At 42.4% G+C, this 17161-nt stretch overlaps 1 protein-coding gene across 4 annotated transcripts; it reads left to right on the top strand.

Annotated features, from left to right (window-relative positions):
* The first annotated feature begins 4531 nt into the window (after positions 1-4531).
* On the top strand, positions 4532-14544 carry LOC306918948 (uncharacterized protein). 4 transcript variants are annotated; one of them, XR_013789443.1, is made up of 6 exons: positions 4532-4692; positions 7936-8042; positions 8399-8650; positions 9674-9787; positions 10301-10387; positions 14180-14544. XR_013789443.1 is itself a non-coding variant. In XM_079531785.1 (5 exons), exons 1-5 carry the CDS (start codon positions 4668-4670, stop codon positions 14195-14197), a joined length of 624 nt encoding a protein of 207 aa, XP_079387911.1. In that variant the 5' UTR covers positions 4532-4667; the 3' UTR covers positions 14198-14544. The 4 variants fall into 4 exon arrangements, 1 of the variants encoding a protein (XP_079387911.1); XR_013789444.1 differs by having other exon boundaries at positions 8303-8650; XR_013789445.1 differs by having other exon boundaries at positions 8291-8650.
* The last annotated feature ends 2617 nt before the right edge of the window (positions 14545-17161 follow it).

Here is a 17161-nt window from a genome sequence, read left to right as displayed (position 1 = left end):
CAAGGGTTTAGAAGCGAAAACGTCCGTTGTGGAGAAACATATGCACTCTTCACAGAGTGATTAGCCTACTAATGAGTGACAGGTGCTGCCACTTTTGCACTTTTGGAGCGTGGCTGAGGATGTCTGTTGGAGAGTGTGAGTGAGACAGACTTTTTTGGTGGCCATCTACAGGCCGGCCATGTGTACTACAACTTTCTATTGAAAACGAAGCAGTTTACCGGTCTCGTGTAGACATCGTACATAATTAACATAACCGCAATGTAGACGCAGTAAAGTTTTATATCGTTCACAAACTTAGGCGGGGAACAGCCCGCGACGTCCTCGTGAGACTCGCTCGGTGGTAACGAGAGAACAAAGGAATGAAATAATAGAGACAGCGACAGAAAGAGAGAGAGACTATAGGAAAGGAACACAAAAGGACCAGCAATGAATATAATACCTCTAGTCTAGGCAGATAGGCAGTAGAGAGAGAAAGCAGAAGGATGACAATGGACGGATTTGAAAACAAAAAAGGGGGGGAAAACAGAATAAAAGAAAAAATACGAAAGAAGAAAACTATAAATAAGTAAAATGTGATGACTTTGAATTGCACAGGAGAGAAAAAAACTGATATTTTGAGTATACGGTTATAGCAGCATTGCTTTTTCAATGATTCATGCTAATTAGCCTCTTCAGAGTGAAGATGTCAGAATCGATACATATACGAGAGTCTAAATCTCAGGCTACATGCAAATGATATGCCGCCTACTACTACTAATAATAATAATAAAAACATTGTTTTCTTTCGTGTTAACTAATACTGGAAAAAATGCCCGTTTTCTTTCAGGCCAGCACTCCAACTCACATCCTTATTGTATAAAAACAAAACGAAAACATACCTTCTACTGGTATAAAACACACGGTGCTACACCTCCAAAGTGGCCGTGGGTATTCCTTGAAGATAGTTTAGTATTAGCGTTAGCATCCACAAAACAACTATTCGTGTGTAAATTGAATTCCTCCCGTTTTCACAACGAGCCAGTGTACGTGTCACTGTATCCACAAAGACAGTCTCTGACACAACGAGTTACACAGAGATAGCTTTGTTCCATAGAGTTGTATAAAAGGGTTTGTTCACTACAGACTTCCTCTGTATCGTTCATAAATCAGCCTCTGCTCTGTTTACTTTGGTTGGTGACGTTTCCACCCGGACGAGAGAGAGGGCCGGACACACAGTCCTCGCGCGTGCCTCTCTCTCTCTCGTCCGGGTTGAAACACACACTATGCTCAGTTCCAGCAGAAAACCTATAGATCACAAACAGACACATTGATTGTAAAAACCATAGTAAAAACAAAATAGAATACAGAAAATAAAACAACACCAAATTAATTAATAATGTACCATGAATTCCAAGGTGTAATCTAACCAAACAAGTGATTGGGAAAAACTATTTTTTTATGTCAGGACGTGTATGGTGCATTTGTCCGTTGTCACCACAAGGTGGCAGCAAGAGAAAGCCTATATTTTGCATCCATACCGGTATGTTGTAAATGGAGCTGTTAAATGAGGAAAAGTAATGTAGGCCTAATCAGTGGTGATGTGATCACTGATAGGCTAAGTGATGTATGTGTACAGAAAGGTGAATGACCCTCTGCAGAAAATTACATTCAAAATGTTTTTATTAATTTTAGTTATTAACAGTATTGTATAAATTAATGTAACTTTGGCACAATGTAAATACAACAGCATTGGTTACACTTTCTTGGAGATATGTCAATACCTATACATGAAGTTACAAAGTTACATTGTATAGGTTAAATAGAATTATTAAAACAAATCTAAACCATTCATTCGAGTAAATGTTCGTTTTTCTTTCATTTTCTATCAATCAAACTATATAGCCTAGAATATTCATGTTTACATGTTCTAGACAAGATGTTCTCACTTTGTAGGTGACGACTCCCCAACATAATTATGATTCATATTTCAACTGAGAACAAAACATACATTACCCACTTCAGCCCTATATTTAGGCCATTTGACAATAGCCAATCTCGCAATGCGACGCAATGAACAGCTTGTAGATCTGCTATTTTCAAAATATATATTTTTAAATTAATACATTTGAAAACTTGTGAAATGGGACATAGGCCTACTGCATAATGAGTACTTTGTACTTTAAGTACATTTTGACACCAATAGGTTGCTTTTATACTTTTACTCTAGCCTATTTTGAATTCCGGACTTTTACTTGAAACAGAGTATTTCGATCTTTTTTGTAGTATTGATACTTTTTTCTTACGTAAATGTAGCATTGCGCGGAAGCGGCGATTGAACCCGGGGCTCCCACTCGCCAGACCAACGCGCAACCTACCGTGCCAATTAGGGCTGAACCCGATTGGCAGGGCTGTTGCGGGCTGGGTCTTGGCTGGGGGCTACAATCACCCCCCCCCCCCCCCCCCCCCAGTCTTTGAAGCGCATCCTCGTGCTTCTCACTTCACACCGCGGACCGCCGCACACAATGTCCCTCATGTCCCTCACGCGAGGATATCACGCTCCACGTCCTGCCGACTATACGCCAGATTGTAGCATTATGCGTAAACGGGCATTGAACCCGGGGCTCCCACTCGCCAGACCAACACGCAACCTACCGTGCCAGGGCTGTTGCGGGCTGGGGTCTTGGCTGGGGGCTAAACAATGAGTACTTTTTCCGTCACTGAGGGCCGGAAAAAGCGTAGATTGTAGGCCTAGGTTGCCTGATGTGAGGGCTGGAGGGCAGCAAGACATGCAGGGGAGGGGCAGGAGGGAGAGGGAAAAGGGTTGGGGAGAGAGAGGGGGGAGAAATAGAGAGAGGGGGGAGAGAGGGAGAGGTAAGAGAGAGAGAGAGAGAGAGAGAGAGAGAGATTAGGTTACTAGGCCCTTTTTGAAACAGCTCCTCGCCACTCGCCCTACACACTTCCACTTGATTTGAGCATAGATATATAAATAATAAAGATGGCCCTGGGATTCCCCTCCCATCCAGTGCCGTCTCTATGATTTATATATGCTCAAACCAAGTGGAAGTGTGTAGGGCGAGTGGCGAGGAGCTAGTTTCAAAATTCGGGGTAGATGTGACATATAAGGCCTCTAGTTTTGACACATTTGTGACGTGTTGTGAGCTTGTAGATCTGCTATCTTTAAATAGTCAGCATGTATAATATGGTTGAAGTGGTTCCACTGATTTTGTTGTTATAAACATGAATGTCGCTGGGGGGGGCTGGAACCCCCTCAAGGACCCCTGGGGTGCCCCGGACCACACTTTGAGAACCACTGTATTCATGATCTACACAATATTACTGTTTAAATGTGGTAGACACAGAGAGGGTCACCATGCCTCTCAGCCATTCATTACAGCAGAGACGAAATGTTTTTATAATCGTCATGGGGGCCCCCCGATTACATACAAAGTCAATGCAAGACGAGAATTGCGCGAACGGGCACGGCGCGACCTGGTGCGGTACAAACGGGACGAACCGAGGCGAATATATATATTCAGGTCCAATTCCTCATGGGGGCCGAGGCCCCCTGGCCCCCACAGACTCTACGTCACTGCATTACAGTGTGAAGTGAGGGGCACTCTTATCATGATACATCATCATACATCATTTCTGGTCAATCACAATTTGCGTCCTCCCTTTTCCCTCTTCACTTTTGTCTTCAAGTGTTAACACAAACCCGGAAAGATGGGTAGCGCCCCTCATGGCCTGGTCATGACCTGGTCAGCCTGCAATGACATGCATAAGATCTGGTCATCCCAGATTCCCAGCTTAGTGAGATGTTCAAAGTAAAAACATTTAGGACGACCGTCGAGCCGATTCTATACTCTATGGCTCAAGAAATTAGAGAAACGGTTGGATGGGACTTATACACCCGCCTTCTAAGAGAGCGCAAAAGCTCTCTTGAACGAGCCACCCATCGACTAATCTAATATACGGCAACCTTCCCCGTACGTGTTTCTTCACTAGTCCGATCCAGAAGAACACAGTTTGCCGGCCACTGCTGTATACAGAGCTGACAATGAGGTTATATCTTAGTGGAGCTTAGTCCATTCACCCTGAGTAAACAAAGAACTTTGCTTTGCTTTGCTTAGTAAAAACAGAGAGACATGTGTTGCGTGCTGAGCGGCGTGTTGTATAGTTTTTGGTGGTCACCTCTTCACCGAAATCTGGACTATGAATATAGGCCTTAAATAATAGTGAATCAAGCAACAAACAAAGAAAACTGTCCGGGGTGCAACACAAAAAAAAGCCAGAGTTGATGTTAAAATGACCCCAAAGTGCTACTTTGTATTGGGTGTAGAATGCAGCTCTGCAAGTTCTGGAGGAGTTCACACACACCTGATGTTTACTGTAGTTAAGCAAGACCTGAAACAAACACACAGACGCACACACACACACACACACGCACACGCACACGCACACACACACACACACACACACACACACACACACACACACACACACATCTCAAATAGTTTGGTCACGTGACTGTGTGGGGCATGCCCATGTGGCTGCACTCACTCAGTCTGGTCCCAGGTGTGCGTGTGTGTGTGTGTGTGTGTGTGTGTGTGTGTGTGTGCGTGCGTGCGTGTTGAGTGTGCTCAGCCGTGTTTTGTCACTTCCACTCAGGTGTTGCAACAGGAAGGATCATGGCAGATTTCGACTTGGCTTCAGGTAAGCCTTTATTTTAATCCCATTAAGACCTAAGGTGCATGGATTCTACAAATGTCTTCTAAATCCTAAACAGTTTTCTGATAAACTACCAGACAGAAATGTGAAAACAGCATCAGTCAAACACTCAACCAGCCGATCTACATCAACATGTTTGGAACGTGAACATTTGGTTATTTGAACTTTTTTAGAATGTTTTCTTTTTTTAAACAGTAAAAAAAACGAAACAGTTTAGGGATAAGGGGTGGCACAGCAAGATATAGCCCTTGGTCTAAAAGGAATAGCACCAAAACCTCTTAAAACTTTGTTTCTATCAGAGGTGCAGGGTGCTCAAACTTTTTAAGGACTTCCCATCTCAAAATATGTTGTTCCTGGGGAGATCAAAGATTCAAAGATTTGCTCAAATTTGCACTGATAAAAAAAAAAAAAGAATCTGCAAGCTTGTATACTGTATCTGATATTTTTGAAAGGCCAAACAATGTGCTAATGGTAAATGGTGCATTTATATATAGCGCCATTATCCAAGGCGCTTTAAGTTTACATATTGTGCATTACATTTTCCCATTCACACACCAATGCCGGAGGAAACCAGCCAGCATGCACATCGGGAGCAATGAGTCTTGCTCAAGGACACTTCGACACTAACTCTGGGGGAGCTCGGGTTCGAACTGGGAAATATGGTACCCATCCGGTCACTCTACCCCTGAGCCACTGCCACCCTATATACTGTATATAGTTCAAATCTAAAATGACACAGATGCTTTCCCGGTTTTAATGGGTTATTTTGTGAATAGTTGCCTTATGATAATTTTAGGAAGTTTAGGATGTTATTGGATTAAAGCCAAATATATGCAGTGTAAATATTCTGATGCCAAATGGTTTGGTCGCAGTGATTTACAATAATAGGAGGTTTACATCAAATGCATATAAATGGTAATCAAGGATAATGGGTGAACCAATAAATCATCAGTCTAAACACATCAATAATCAGTACATTGAAACTATACACACTATAGGATGCATGCCAGATCAATAATGAACCTGGCATCTGACTATATGGCACTTGCCCTATAGCCTTGCCCGTTGCCCCTAACCTCGATGACCTTGCAGGCTTAGGGAGACGCTAAAAATGTAATTTAGATAGCATGTTATGTAGCCTGATTCCAGGTATATATTGGAATTGCTAATTACAGTACAAATACCGCAACATTGTACAGTACAGTAGGCCTACTTAAGTAAATGTACTTTTCACCACTGTATATACAGTAACACGGCATATCGTCTCTGTCGGGTGGAAATCTCGAGTCTTTTGAGGGTGCACACTAAGTGTTGTAATTTTCATACAGCTATTGCGTGGTTAAATGAAACAGCTAGGGTGATAACTGTACAATTGCCTCTTCAATTCGCCTTGTCATGGCATTTTCAGAGGACATCACTAAGCATTTAGCAATACAATAGGCTGCCTGTATAGATTGCAGGTACTCAGAACGAATAGCTACAGTATTCATCAGTCTATTTGTTGAGGTGTGGCACATTCCTGGTATAAAACATCTTGCCCTAAACGTATTTGCCATTTTGTACTATTTTGAAAAACCTGTTCAAATAGTTGAAATAGACAATCTACAAACTCACAACGTGTTGATGTAGATCGGCTCTTTGAACTATTTTAAAATGTTTTTTTTAAATAGTAAAACATGGCAAATAAGTTTAGGGATGGCCTGGGCCTTGGCTCGGCGGTCCAGGCACCTTGGCCGGTAGTCCAAGTCTGGCAGTGTGCCGCAGTTTGACTCCCGATCCCAACAGCCTTTACTGCATGTCACCCCCCATCTCTCTCCCCATGTCCATGTCTGTCCCTCCTATAAATAAAAAAGGTGAAAGCGACAAATCATTTTAAAAATAATTCTATAAGGGGTAAGGTGTGGCGCAAGATAGGGCCCAATATGTTTTAACCTTATGTAAAGTCAAGCTCAGTCCCCATCACTCACATTACAAGAATGAATACATTTACCACTCAACTGACACCCGATACCCAATTATAAAAAAGAATAAATAAAAAATACACTTTTCACATGGAGTTGCAAGGGGGCAATTTCCCTCTTGCACCCCCCTGGCGCCGGGCCTGTTTCACGATTCAAATTCAAAAGTAGCAGATCTACAAGCTCGAAATGTGTAGCTTCATGCCGCGTTTTGAGCTTGTAGATCTGCTACTTTTGACGCTGTAATGTGATATTATAAATTTGATGATTTACGAAAAAATTACATACAAAGTTAGAATATAGATAAAAAAGACGTTTCTGCCCAACATCCACAAATACAATAGAGTGCCGAAAGTCCTGACGTCACTCGCTCCTCCCCTGGTTTGCTGAAATAATTTCTCTATGGAGAATAACATTGGGTCATCTTAAAATCGTCTCATATAAGAATTGTGGTCCAAAATAAACAAAATGTCTCCGTGATATTGTCAAGGAGGTGTCTTTGTATCGTTTACGGCAGCCAGTCACTCGTATTTGATACAGTCTGTTAACTAATTCAGCAGCAGTAACATTAGCATTTTCTCTCAGTCAGTTGATTCTCCATATTCATATGAGTGAAACCACCGGGATGATTTATTTTTCAAACCCATTCTTATATCAGGCGATCTAAGATCCCCCTATGGGGATCATGATTCAAATAAAAAAGTACACAAACCTGTGGAATAGCACCCTCTAGCGATATTGATGTCAGACTTTGGTGCTCTATAATGTCTCCAGTTGTTGGAACGAATGATTAAATTACAGTAATACATGTATATACTCCAGTTGTAGGAACGAATGATTAAATTACAGTAATACATGTATATAGTCCAGTTGTAGGTACGAATGATTTAATTACAATAATACATGTATATACTCCAGTTGTAGGTACGAATGATTTAATTACAATAATACATGTATATACTCTAGTTGTAGGTACGAATGATTTAATTACAGTAATACATGTATATACTCTAGTTGTAGGTACGAATGATTTAATTACAGTAATACATGTATATACTCCAGTTGTAGGAACGAATGATTTAATTACAGTAATACATGTATATACTCCAGTTGTAGGAACGGATGAGTTAACACATTGTGTGCCCTAGACGTCTCCACACATCTTTATAATAAATCACCCCCTGTGGTGTCCAAGACGTCTGGGGACGTCTTTGGGATTTTTTGTTTTTGTTTTTGTTTTTTTTGCTTAAAAATAAAATAATTTATCCAGCTGTAGGTAAGGAGGACGATGTGAAGAAGGACGATGCCTCGGGTCAGGACCAGAAGTTCTCCTTGTTTGGTCTGGGGAAGAAGGACAAGGACAAGTCCAAGGACAAGGTCAGAACCATAGCATTTCCTTCAGTATGTTGTAGTAGTAGGACCGGGGAGGCAGAGGGAAGGGGGGGGGGGGGGGGGGGGGGGGGGGGGGGGGGGGGGGCGGTCACAAGCTCTATAATTCGCTAGCGAGTGTTTCCTACACTGCTGATGTACAAGCACACACGTTGTGAGCTTGTTTATGGACAGCAGTCAGTCGTGACATTTCATTATTTTGTTTAATTCCAGAATACTTTGCTTATTTGTTTCAGAGTGACTGCAAGGGCAAGTCTGACTCCAAGGACAAGTCCAAAGACAAGTCTGACTCCAAGGACAAGTCCAAAGACAAGTCTGCCTGCGAGGACAAGTCCAAAGACAAGTCTGACTGCGAGGACAAGTCCAAAGACAAGTCTGACTCCAAGGACAAGTCCAAAGACAAGTCTGACTCCAAGGACAAGTCCAAAGACAAGTCTGACTCCAAGGACAAGTCCAAAGACAAGTCTGACTCCAAGGACAAGTCCAAAGACAAGTCTGACTCCAAGGACAAGTCCAAAGACAAGTCTGACTCCGAGGACAAGTCCAAAGACAAGTCTGATTGCGAGGACAAGTCCAAAGACAAGTCTGACTGCAAGGTTTGTTTTGATAAGTATATGTTTTTATTATTAAAAACTCAATTCCTACAAGACCTGATTCAGTCTGTAGTCCCTTCTCTGCCGGTCCGACAGGCATTAGTTCGGCAACACTGTCGCACCCAACATGCAATGGTTACAACACACTCATGGCTCCTGACTTGTGCGGCAGGTTAAAACTAACCTGTGGCAGGTTAAAATGAACCCATGGTTCCCAACATGCGTGGCAGCTTACAACTAACCCGCAGGTTAAAACCTGTGGCTTCCTGTGAGGTTAGGTTTGGGTAGGGGTCGGACTCATGACTGTCTGTAGGACTGTTAGTAAGTCGGACCAAACACATGCACCCTTCTCTATCATGATTGGATAAAATTGGTATCCCGACCTGAAAATTAAGTTTCTGTTTGATAAAATATAGCAAGAAGTACTATCACAATATAGGCTAGAGATTGTTAACACTAGTAGTTTTACCCAAAGAAAATCACTTACCCTACCTTTTAATATTTTAGTCGACTGAAACTACAGGTGATTAGTCGACTAAACAGTTCATGTTGACGGGATGGCGTATATGTACACTGGGCGGCTGTGGCTCAGGAGGCAGAGAAGGTCGTCCAATGATCCATGGATCGGCGGTTCGAAAGCTCCCCCTGTCTACATGTCGAAGTGTCCTTGTGCAAGACACTGACACACGTGTCTTGAGTCGGTCGGTGATAGCTTGCCAAATGTGCTATAAAAATGCAATTCATATACCGGAAAGTAGCCGATCTACAAGTTCACAACCCACTTGTGATGCGTTGTGAGCTTGTAGATCTGCTATTTTCAGAGCACAATATCCGTACACCACCACCAAACTATATAAAATTACTTTGTCTTTTAGTGCTACTGCATCTCTTCTCCACTAGTCCCTCCCTGTAGTTTGAGTCATCGTAGCTTAGTTTTTAAGGACATCTTTCATCATAGTTTTTGTCGACAAAATTAACATGTCTGTCTGTCTGTCTGTTTGTCTGTCTGTCTGTATACAATCCAAGGACAAGGAACACAAGAAGAAGAAGAAGGACAAGGACGGACACAAACAACACGAGGACGGACATGAGTCATCTTCATCATCCTCATCTTCCTCTTCCTCCAACAGTGATGAAGAGGTGAGTCTGTAACTTAACACGCACGCACGCACGCACTTAAACGAGTAGTTTAAGTGCGTTCCCTACTCTGGCCAAAAAGTACAGTTTATACGTGTGGTGGGGGGCTCCGAGTGCGTCCACTAAGGAAAGTAGGCTTTCTAATGACACAACCCGCCTTTGTTTTGGTGAGTAGCAAAAACGTTCTTTTTATTTACGCTAAAGAGGAGAGGCTGGTCTGCATTCATGCGAGCGGCGGAAGTTGAGAGTAACATAGCTCTAAATGAAACGCATTAGAGCTATGGACCAGAGCTAGGTTTGGGTAGGGTGTCGGACTCATGACTGTCTGTAGGACTGTTAGTATGTCGGACCAAACACATGCACCCTTCTCTATCATGATTGGATCAAATTGGTATCCCGACCTGAAAATTCATTTTCTGTTTGATATAATATAGCAAGAATCACAATATAGGCTAGAGATTTTTAACACTAGTTTTACCCAAAGAAAATCACTTACCCTACCTTTTAATATTTTAGTCGACTGAAACTACAGGTGATTAGTCGACTAAACAGTTCATGTTGACGGGATGATCATCTTCCTCTTCCTCCACCAGTGATGAAGAGGTGAGTCTGTAACTTAACACACACGCACGCACGCACGCACTTAAACGAGTAGTTCACCCAGAAAAGTGACTTATTTTATATCAATTGCATAGAAAATACAATTACACAAAGCCTTGAATTTATGGAGATAGTTGGTGTCACATGACTGCAGTCTCCTACTGCTGTACAAAAAGGGATAAATACAGGATGTTTTTTTCTTTTTAGAGAGAATTGATAAAAAAAATAGTTTTCAGTCATTTGATGCTGTATTGAAAAGTGGATAAGAGAAGAAAAATACTGGGTAATAATGAGTAATAATATATAGTGCTCTATGTGATAAAAAAAATAATCATGCTGTCGAGCAGGAAAAGGGCTGGGCAGCTTCTTTTCAGATGCTGTGAAGTGTGAAGTGAACCATGAACCAGTGATGACAACTCACCGCGAAGACCTGGTTACCACACTGCTCCGGGCAGCACACGCAGAGATGAAAGATCAGAATCACACACACACACTTGTGCACACGCGAAGAGTTTTGGTATGGAATGAATATAATATAATAATCAGGCCGCTGGCTCCCATTTGTTGAAGATAGATCTATACATTTTCAAATGATATTATTATGCTTAAATTATCGCTTTGGCTAAAACACTGAATCCCGTGGATAAAGTAGGCTATGTACACTACAGGCATTCATAGCCTACCGCATAGGATTGTACAATTACTGTATATAGCCTACATTTAACAAACGAGCTTGATCGACATTTGTAAATAGGTCAATACAAAAAACTGCTACAAGGATGAAACCAGAAAAAGCACTAAGACTTGTTTACATCAGGTATAAAGTAAAAGGAAAACGTGACAACTCTATGAAAAAATGGGCAGAAGAACTGGGAGGCGGAGACGCGGGGCGGTGCGCTGCGCTGCCCGGAGCAGTGTGGTAACCAGGTCTTCGCCAACTCACCGGGGCCCCTTTTCCACCGGGGGTCAAACCGCTTCAGTTATTGTTTTCCCCGCCTAATGGAGGCTATAGGCGTGTGACATCATCGTACCCAGAAGTTATGCGTGAACGCCTATTGAGTGGATAAAGAACACATTTCTGGCCTTGACAGCCCATACATCCAAACAGAAATGTCCTATTTGATTGTATCAAACTCATCCAACATTGCAGCTGTACGTAAAGCTTGACTGTTGAGTGATTTCCAACGAGCGCTTCCAAACTAACACTCCATTCTAAGCGAAAAAATAAATCAACTAGGTGCTCAATGGAGGTGCAAAAAGTTACAAAAGTAGTCTGGTGTTTCAAAGATCAAAGGGACTAAAATGTTGAAGGAAAGGAGGCGATCCGAGCACTCAAAAAAGTGTAAGAAAATGAGGAGAGGGTTGATATAAAATCCAGGTACTTTATTACAACATGGTTCGACTCACAGAGGAGTCTTCATCAGGCCAAGTATACGCTCCATGCTGTTTGCCACTCAAGGGGCGCCTCCTGGTGGAAAAGTGATGCATGCGCATTCTCTCTATATTGAACCAGTTCAGAGTGTTTCCACTGAAAATGAATTGGTTCAGAACCCTAAAAGTTCGTTCAGAACTGGAACCTAAAAACAGTCTAAGTCCAAATTTCATTCTGACCCCTCCACGACAAGGCCTCGTTGTCCTGACCCCTTATCTATCATTTATACATTATGGATAAATAGTGTGGACTTAGACTGTTTTTCGTCTGTGGCATTCCCGAGATGTATAGCTACAGGGCTGAAGTGGTTAATTATTTGTTTTTATAATCAAAATCTACAAAGGAACTAGCAGTGTTGGGAAAGTTCACTTTCTACATGAACTAGTTCAAAGTTGGTTCATACATTTAACACAATGTTTAGGTGCCCACTCTTCATGCACCCTTTTGGAATGTGAAATGCCACTGAATCTGTAATCCTTTTCCACGTTGCTTCTGTCATGTGAAAATGAAGCCCAACTTGTGAAAGGTGACATGCTTTTATTGTGATGATTAATGAACATCTGACATCCTGCATATTTTCGTGTGCTGAAAATAGCTGAACTACAAGCTCACGTGTTGTTGGACGCGACCCACGTTGTGGCCTTGCAGATCAGCTATTTTCATCATGCAACATGTGGGTACGACTACAGCAAAATCAGGCTTCACTGTGGGAGATGTGTTTTGTTGGCCGAGGCAGCGCTCCTCGACGCAAAAATAACAAGCTATTGGAAGCTATCTTTCGGTTTAATGAAACAACACGTTTATCTCAGTGTTTGGGTCGGACTATGTATGTTCTGTGTTTGCGTGGATCAGTGTGAGCGTAGCCGTACGTCATCATCTAGTTGTGAGCTGTGTGCTCCAGAGAGAGAGTGCACGGCAGAGAGATTATATTAATTTGGTGTCGGATTTGGGTTTATTATGCTTTTGTAGGACTGGGACAGTGTTTTTTTCCGCTTCATATTAAGGCCTGTTTGAGTTGTGTTTTAGCTGTGTTTGGGGAACGATTGTTCATTGAACGCGTTCAGGCACTGAGGACTGGTAACTGTAACTAAAGTTTTCAAATACATGTAGTGGAGTAAATGTACAATCTTTATTTGCCTCTGAGATGTGGTGGAGTAGAAGTAAATGTATTTCAAAAATGGAAATACTCAAGTAAAGTAAAACTGCCTCAAAGTTGTCGTGCGCTGTTGTACGTAGACTAAATCAATGTTTCCAAAACAGTGGGTCGGTAACCATTTGTGGGTCACGACTCAAGTAAAAGTCCAAATTTCATTTCCTACTGTACATTTAAAAATATAAATTAATAAATAAATATATATAAAAAAAATTTTTATAAAACTTTATATAATTTTATACATTTCGAAACAAACAAAACAAAAATAATAAGTATAGGGAAGATATAGCCATTCGTGCCATGCACGTTGTGAGCTTGTAGATCTGCTATTTTCACTGTATAGTGTGGGTCTCGGGCCTGAAAAGTATGGGAACCACTGCGTCAGAGAAGAGCCTATATTATGTGGTACTTTCCGGACCGCTATAGGCCAGCGGCTGCACCCCATTACTGGTGATGCTTTTGTGTGATGCTGTAGTACAGCGGTGGGCAACTTTGATGATGGAGAGGGTCACTATATTTCCACACTCACTCCAGAGGGCCACTATTTCCACACTCACTCCAGAGGGCCACTATATTTCCACACTCACTCCAGAGGGCCACTATTTCCACACTCACTCCAGAGGGCCACTATATTTCCACACTCACTCCAGAGGGCCACTATTTCCACACTCACTCCAGAGGGCCACTATATTTCCACACTCACTCCAGAGGGCCACTATATTTCCACACTCACTCCAGAGGGCCACTATTTCCACACTCACTCCAGAGGGCCACTATTTTCCACACTCACTCCAGAGGGCCACTATTTCCACACTCACTCCAGAGGGCCACTATTTCCACACTCACTCCAGAGGGCCACTATTTCCACACTCACTCCAGAGGGCCACTATATTTCCACACTCACTCCAGAGGGAAACTGTATTTCCACACTCACTCCAGAGGGCCACTATATTTCCACAGAGGGCCACTATATTTCCACACTCACTCCAGAGGGCCACTATATTTCTGATGCCCTCTTGATCTTTAAGCTCACATTGGGGTTGTAAGCTTGTAGATCGGCAATTATTTTTCCGAATAGCTCTGACTGGCATGTACAGGAGTGAAAAATGAACATTCTCAAAATGAACATTCTCAACTAGTAAAAGTACCTCAACATTGCACTTATGAGTAAATGTACTTGCAGTAACGTTATGTTTATGTCTCATTTCAGGAGAAGAAGAAAGAGTGAACGATCTTCTCATGTGGAGCTGCAATCAGATCATATTTATCCACTTCAGCCATAATTCATTCAGAAATAGCCAAAAACTGACAATAAACAATTAAGCTCACAATCTGACGTGTTGTGAGCTTCTCGGTCGGGTTATATCAGGCTATGTTTGGGGGACAAAATGTAACTTTGTGAACAATTTCTAAAAGTTTTGAAAATGTTTGGTAGTGTGTGATAATGTGGCCTGAAAGCACTTACCTGTGTTGTTGTTTAGTAAAGTACATTTTATTTATGTTTACTACTGTCTGACTCTGTATTCATCTAAATGTCTTGGTGTCGATAAATGTCAAGATAACAAGCAAACTGGATTGTTATGGTGTTTGTTGTTTTTTCAGGTTTTCTACCTCTTTGATTTGATTTAGCCCAATGGTATACCGTTTTCAAGTGGTAGGCCTATTATATACCACTTGTCAAAGTGGTATAAAGCATTATTTAGAGTGGTATATAAACCACATACCACTTTTGGAGCTTCTCCCTTATGGAATTTTTATTCCACGCCAGAAAGTCACATGTTTTTACATTTTTAACCTTACATGAATTAAACTATTGCAGTTATGTCATGAAATTGTGCATTATGAACTTATGGCCATTCATCTTTTTAATAAGAGCACTTATGTAAAAAGAACCACCGCTCATCTGCTGAAAAAACATAAGGTGCTGGAGTCACAAAGGGGCAATGGAAAAAAATAGATCTATCAAAGTATTTATTGTGCGAGCTTTGGGTCTACTGACTACCTTCAGGCATGGAGAAGGTCCGTCCGTCCGTCCATCCATCCATCCATCGATGGATGGATGGATGGAGAAGGTCAGTAGACCGAAAGCTTGTAAAATACATACTGTACAAGAGCACTTACAAATGCACAATCACTGGTTCAGTGCAGTTCACATTATATGATAGTATGTCACCTTCAGCCACTAGATGGAGCTCCTGCTCAAAGTGTAATTGGCGTTCACATTGTTGGCCTTGAGAACAACTAAGTTGAGCTGTAAAATGTATGACTGACAATCATCATCATCAGAAGGAATTCTGTATCAAGGGTTCCCAAAACACACACACACACACACACACACACACACACACACACACACACACACACACACACACACACACACACACACACACACACACACACACACACACACACAGATTGAGGGTACACTGCAGTATAGTGTTTGTTCAGTAACAGTGTTAAATATCCATATAGTGTGATAGAAAGTGTTTGTTCAGTGTTAAATAGCTCTATATTGTGATAGCAGTCATTGCTATAGACAGTTACAAAGTATCACGGTTCTTTTTTTGCCAGTAACTATACTAACGCAGGGGTTCTCAACCTGGGGGTCGCTAAATTATTTGGCTTCATTATTTGACATGCAGGCCAAAGCTTTTCCAGGGGTAACCAGCCAAAAACATTGAGAAAACCCTGCTGTATTTTTACATTTATATTTTAATTTATATATTGTTTTATATTATATTTTTATATTTTTGTAAAAATTCAGTAACTGAGTTACTAATAATAATAATAATAATAACAATAATCTTTATTGTCCCGAAGGATATTCATCTTCACAGGTCTGTTCAACACCAACAACAAAAACCACACATAGTATAAGTACAGAAAAACATAACACCAAGACAATACAACAACATGAGGTCCCCACTGCATGTGTACAGAACCATCCTATCGGCGGGGCAGTTTGTTTAATGTCGCGGTGGCTGAGGGCCACTTGTGCAGGGTGCCCACTTGTTCAGTCAGACTACATTTTGGGTGCGATACTGAACCATACTGTAGCGTACTGTACCATACTGTACCGTACTGTACAATACTGCACTGTACTGTACCATACTGCACTGTACTGTACCAGACTGTACTGTACTGTACTGTACTGTACTGTACTGTACTGTACTGTACCATACTTTACCATACCTTACCATACTGCAATGTACCATACTGTATGTTACTGTACCGTACTGTGCCAGACTGTACATTACCGTACCGTACCATACTGTACTATACCGTGCTGCTGTGTGTGTGTGTGTGTGTGTGTGTGTGTGTGTGCACGTGTGTGAAGTGAAAAAGGGAGGGGTCGGTGAATGTGGAAATTGTGATATAATTTGCGTCACAGCAAAATGTTGCACAATAACAGTATGTGACACCCCACTTCTGCATGGATGCACCAAAGCGTCCCACACCCGTCCTCAGGCGGTTGAGGGTTGTCCACTCCCTGCGGGGGAGGTGCTGGCCAGGAACATCTGTGAGATCCTCGATGTAGTAGTGAAGCCTGGAAGGATCTGCTGCCTTCCACTGGTCCCTCCATCTTGTCTTCACCCAGGAAGCCTTGGAGATGTCGGCTGGTGTTGTGCCGAGCAGTTCCTGGGCCTGTGTGGCAAAGGGCCGCCGGGACTTGAAACGCGTACGCTGTGGTGTCTCCGTGACGACCTTGTGGAGGAGGTGAGATTTGCTCAACTGTGCCTTCCGAGTGAGGGCCAGTGTGGCTGCTTCTCGCCTGACCTCTGCTGGGGCGATTCCAGCAAGGACTGGCAGTTGGTTGGTTGGCGTGGCTCATAGGCATCCAGAGACCATGTCCAGCTTTTGGACATGGGGGCTACGGCTCCAGGCTGAGGCACAGTATTCAGCGGCAGGGAAAACTAGGGCCTCGGTGGAGATGCGCAATGTCTTTGTGGTGACTCCCCACGTGGTGCCAGCTAGATGCCGTATCAGTGCGGCACGGGCGGTGGTCTTTCCCTTAACACTGTCCAGGTGTTGTTTAAAGGACAGTGTTCTGTCGAGCTTCACTCCAAGGTATGTCGGTGAGGACTGGGACTGTAGCCGGGCACCGTCGACCATGATGTTGATTTGGCGAGTTGCTTCCCTTTTGTAGAGGTGGAACATTGTTGCTACTGTCTTCTCAACACTGAGCTTGAGG

This window comes from Electrona antarctica (assembly GCF_951216825.1).
Source record: "Electrona antarctica genome assembly, contig: scaffold_119, whole genome shotgun sequence".
NCBI lineage: Eukaryota > Metazoa > Chordata > Actinopteri > Myctophiformes > Myctophidae > Electrona > Electrona antarctica.
The sequence above is the reverse complement of the archived record's forward strand: the minus strand, read 5'-3'. Positions and strand labels throughout refer to the sequence as shown.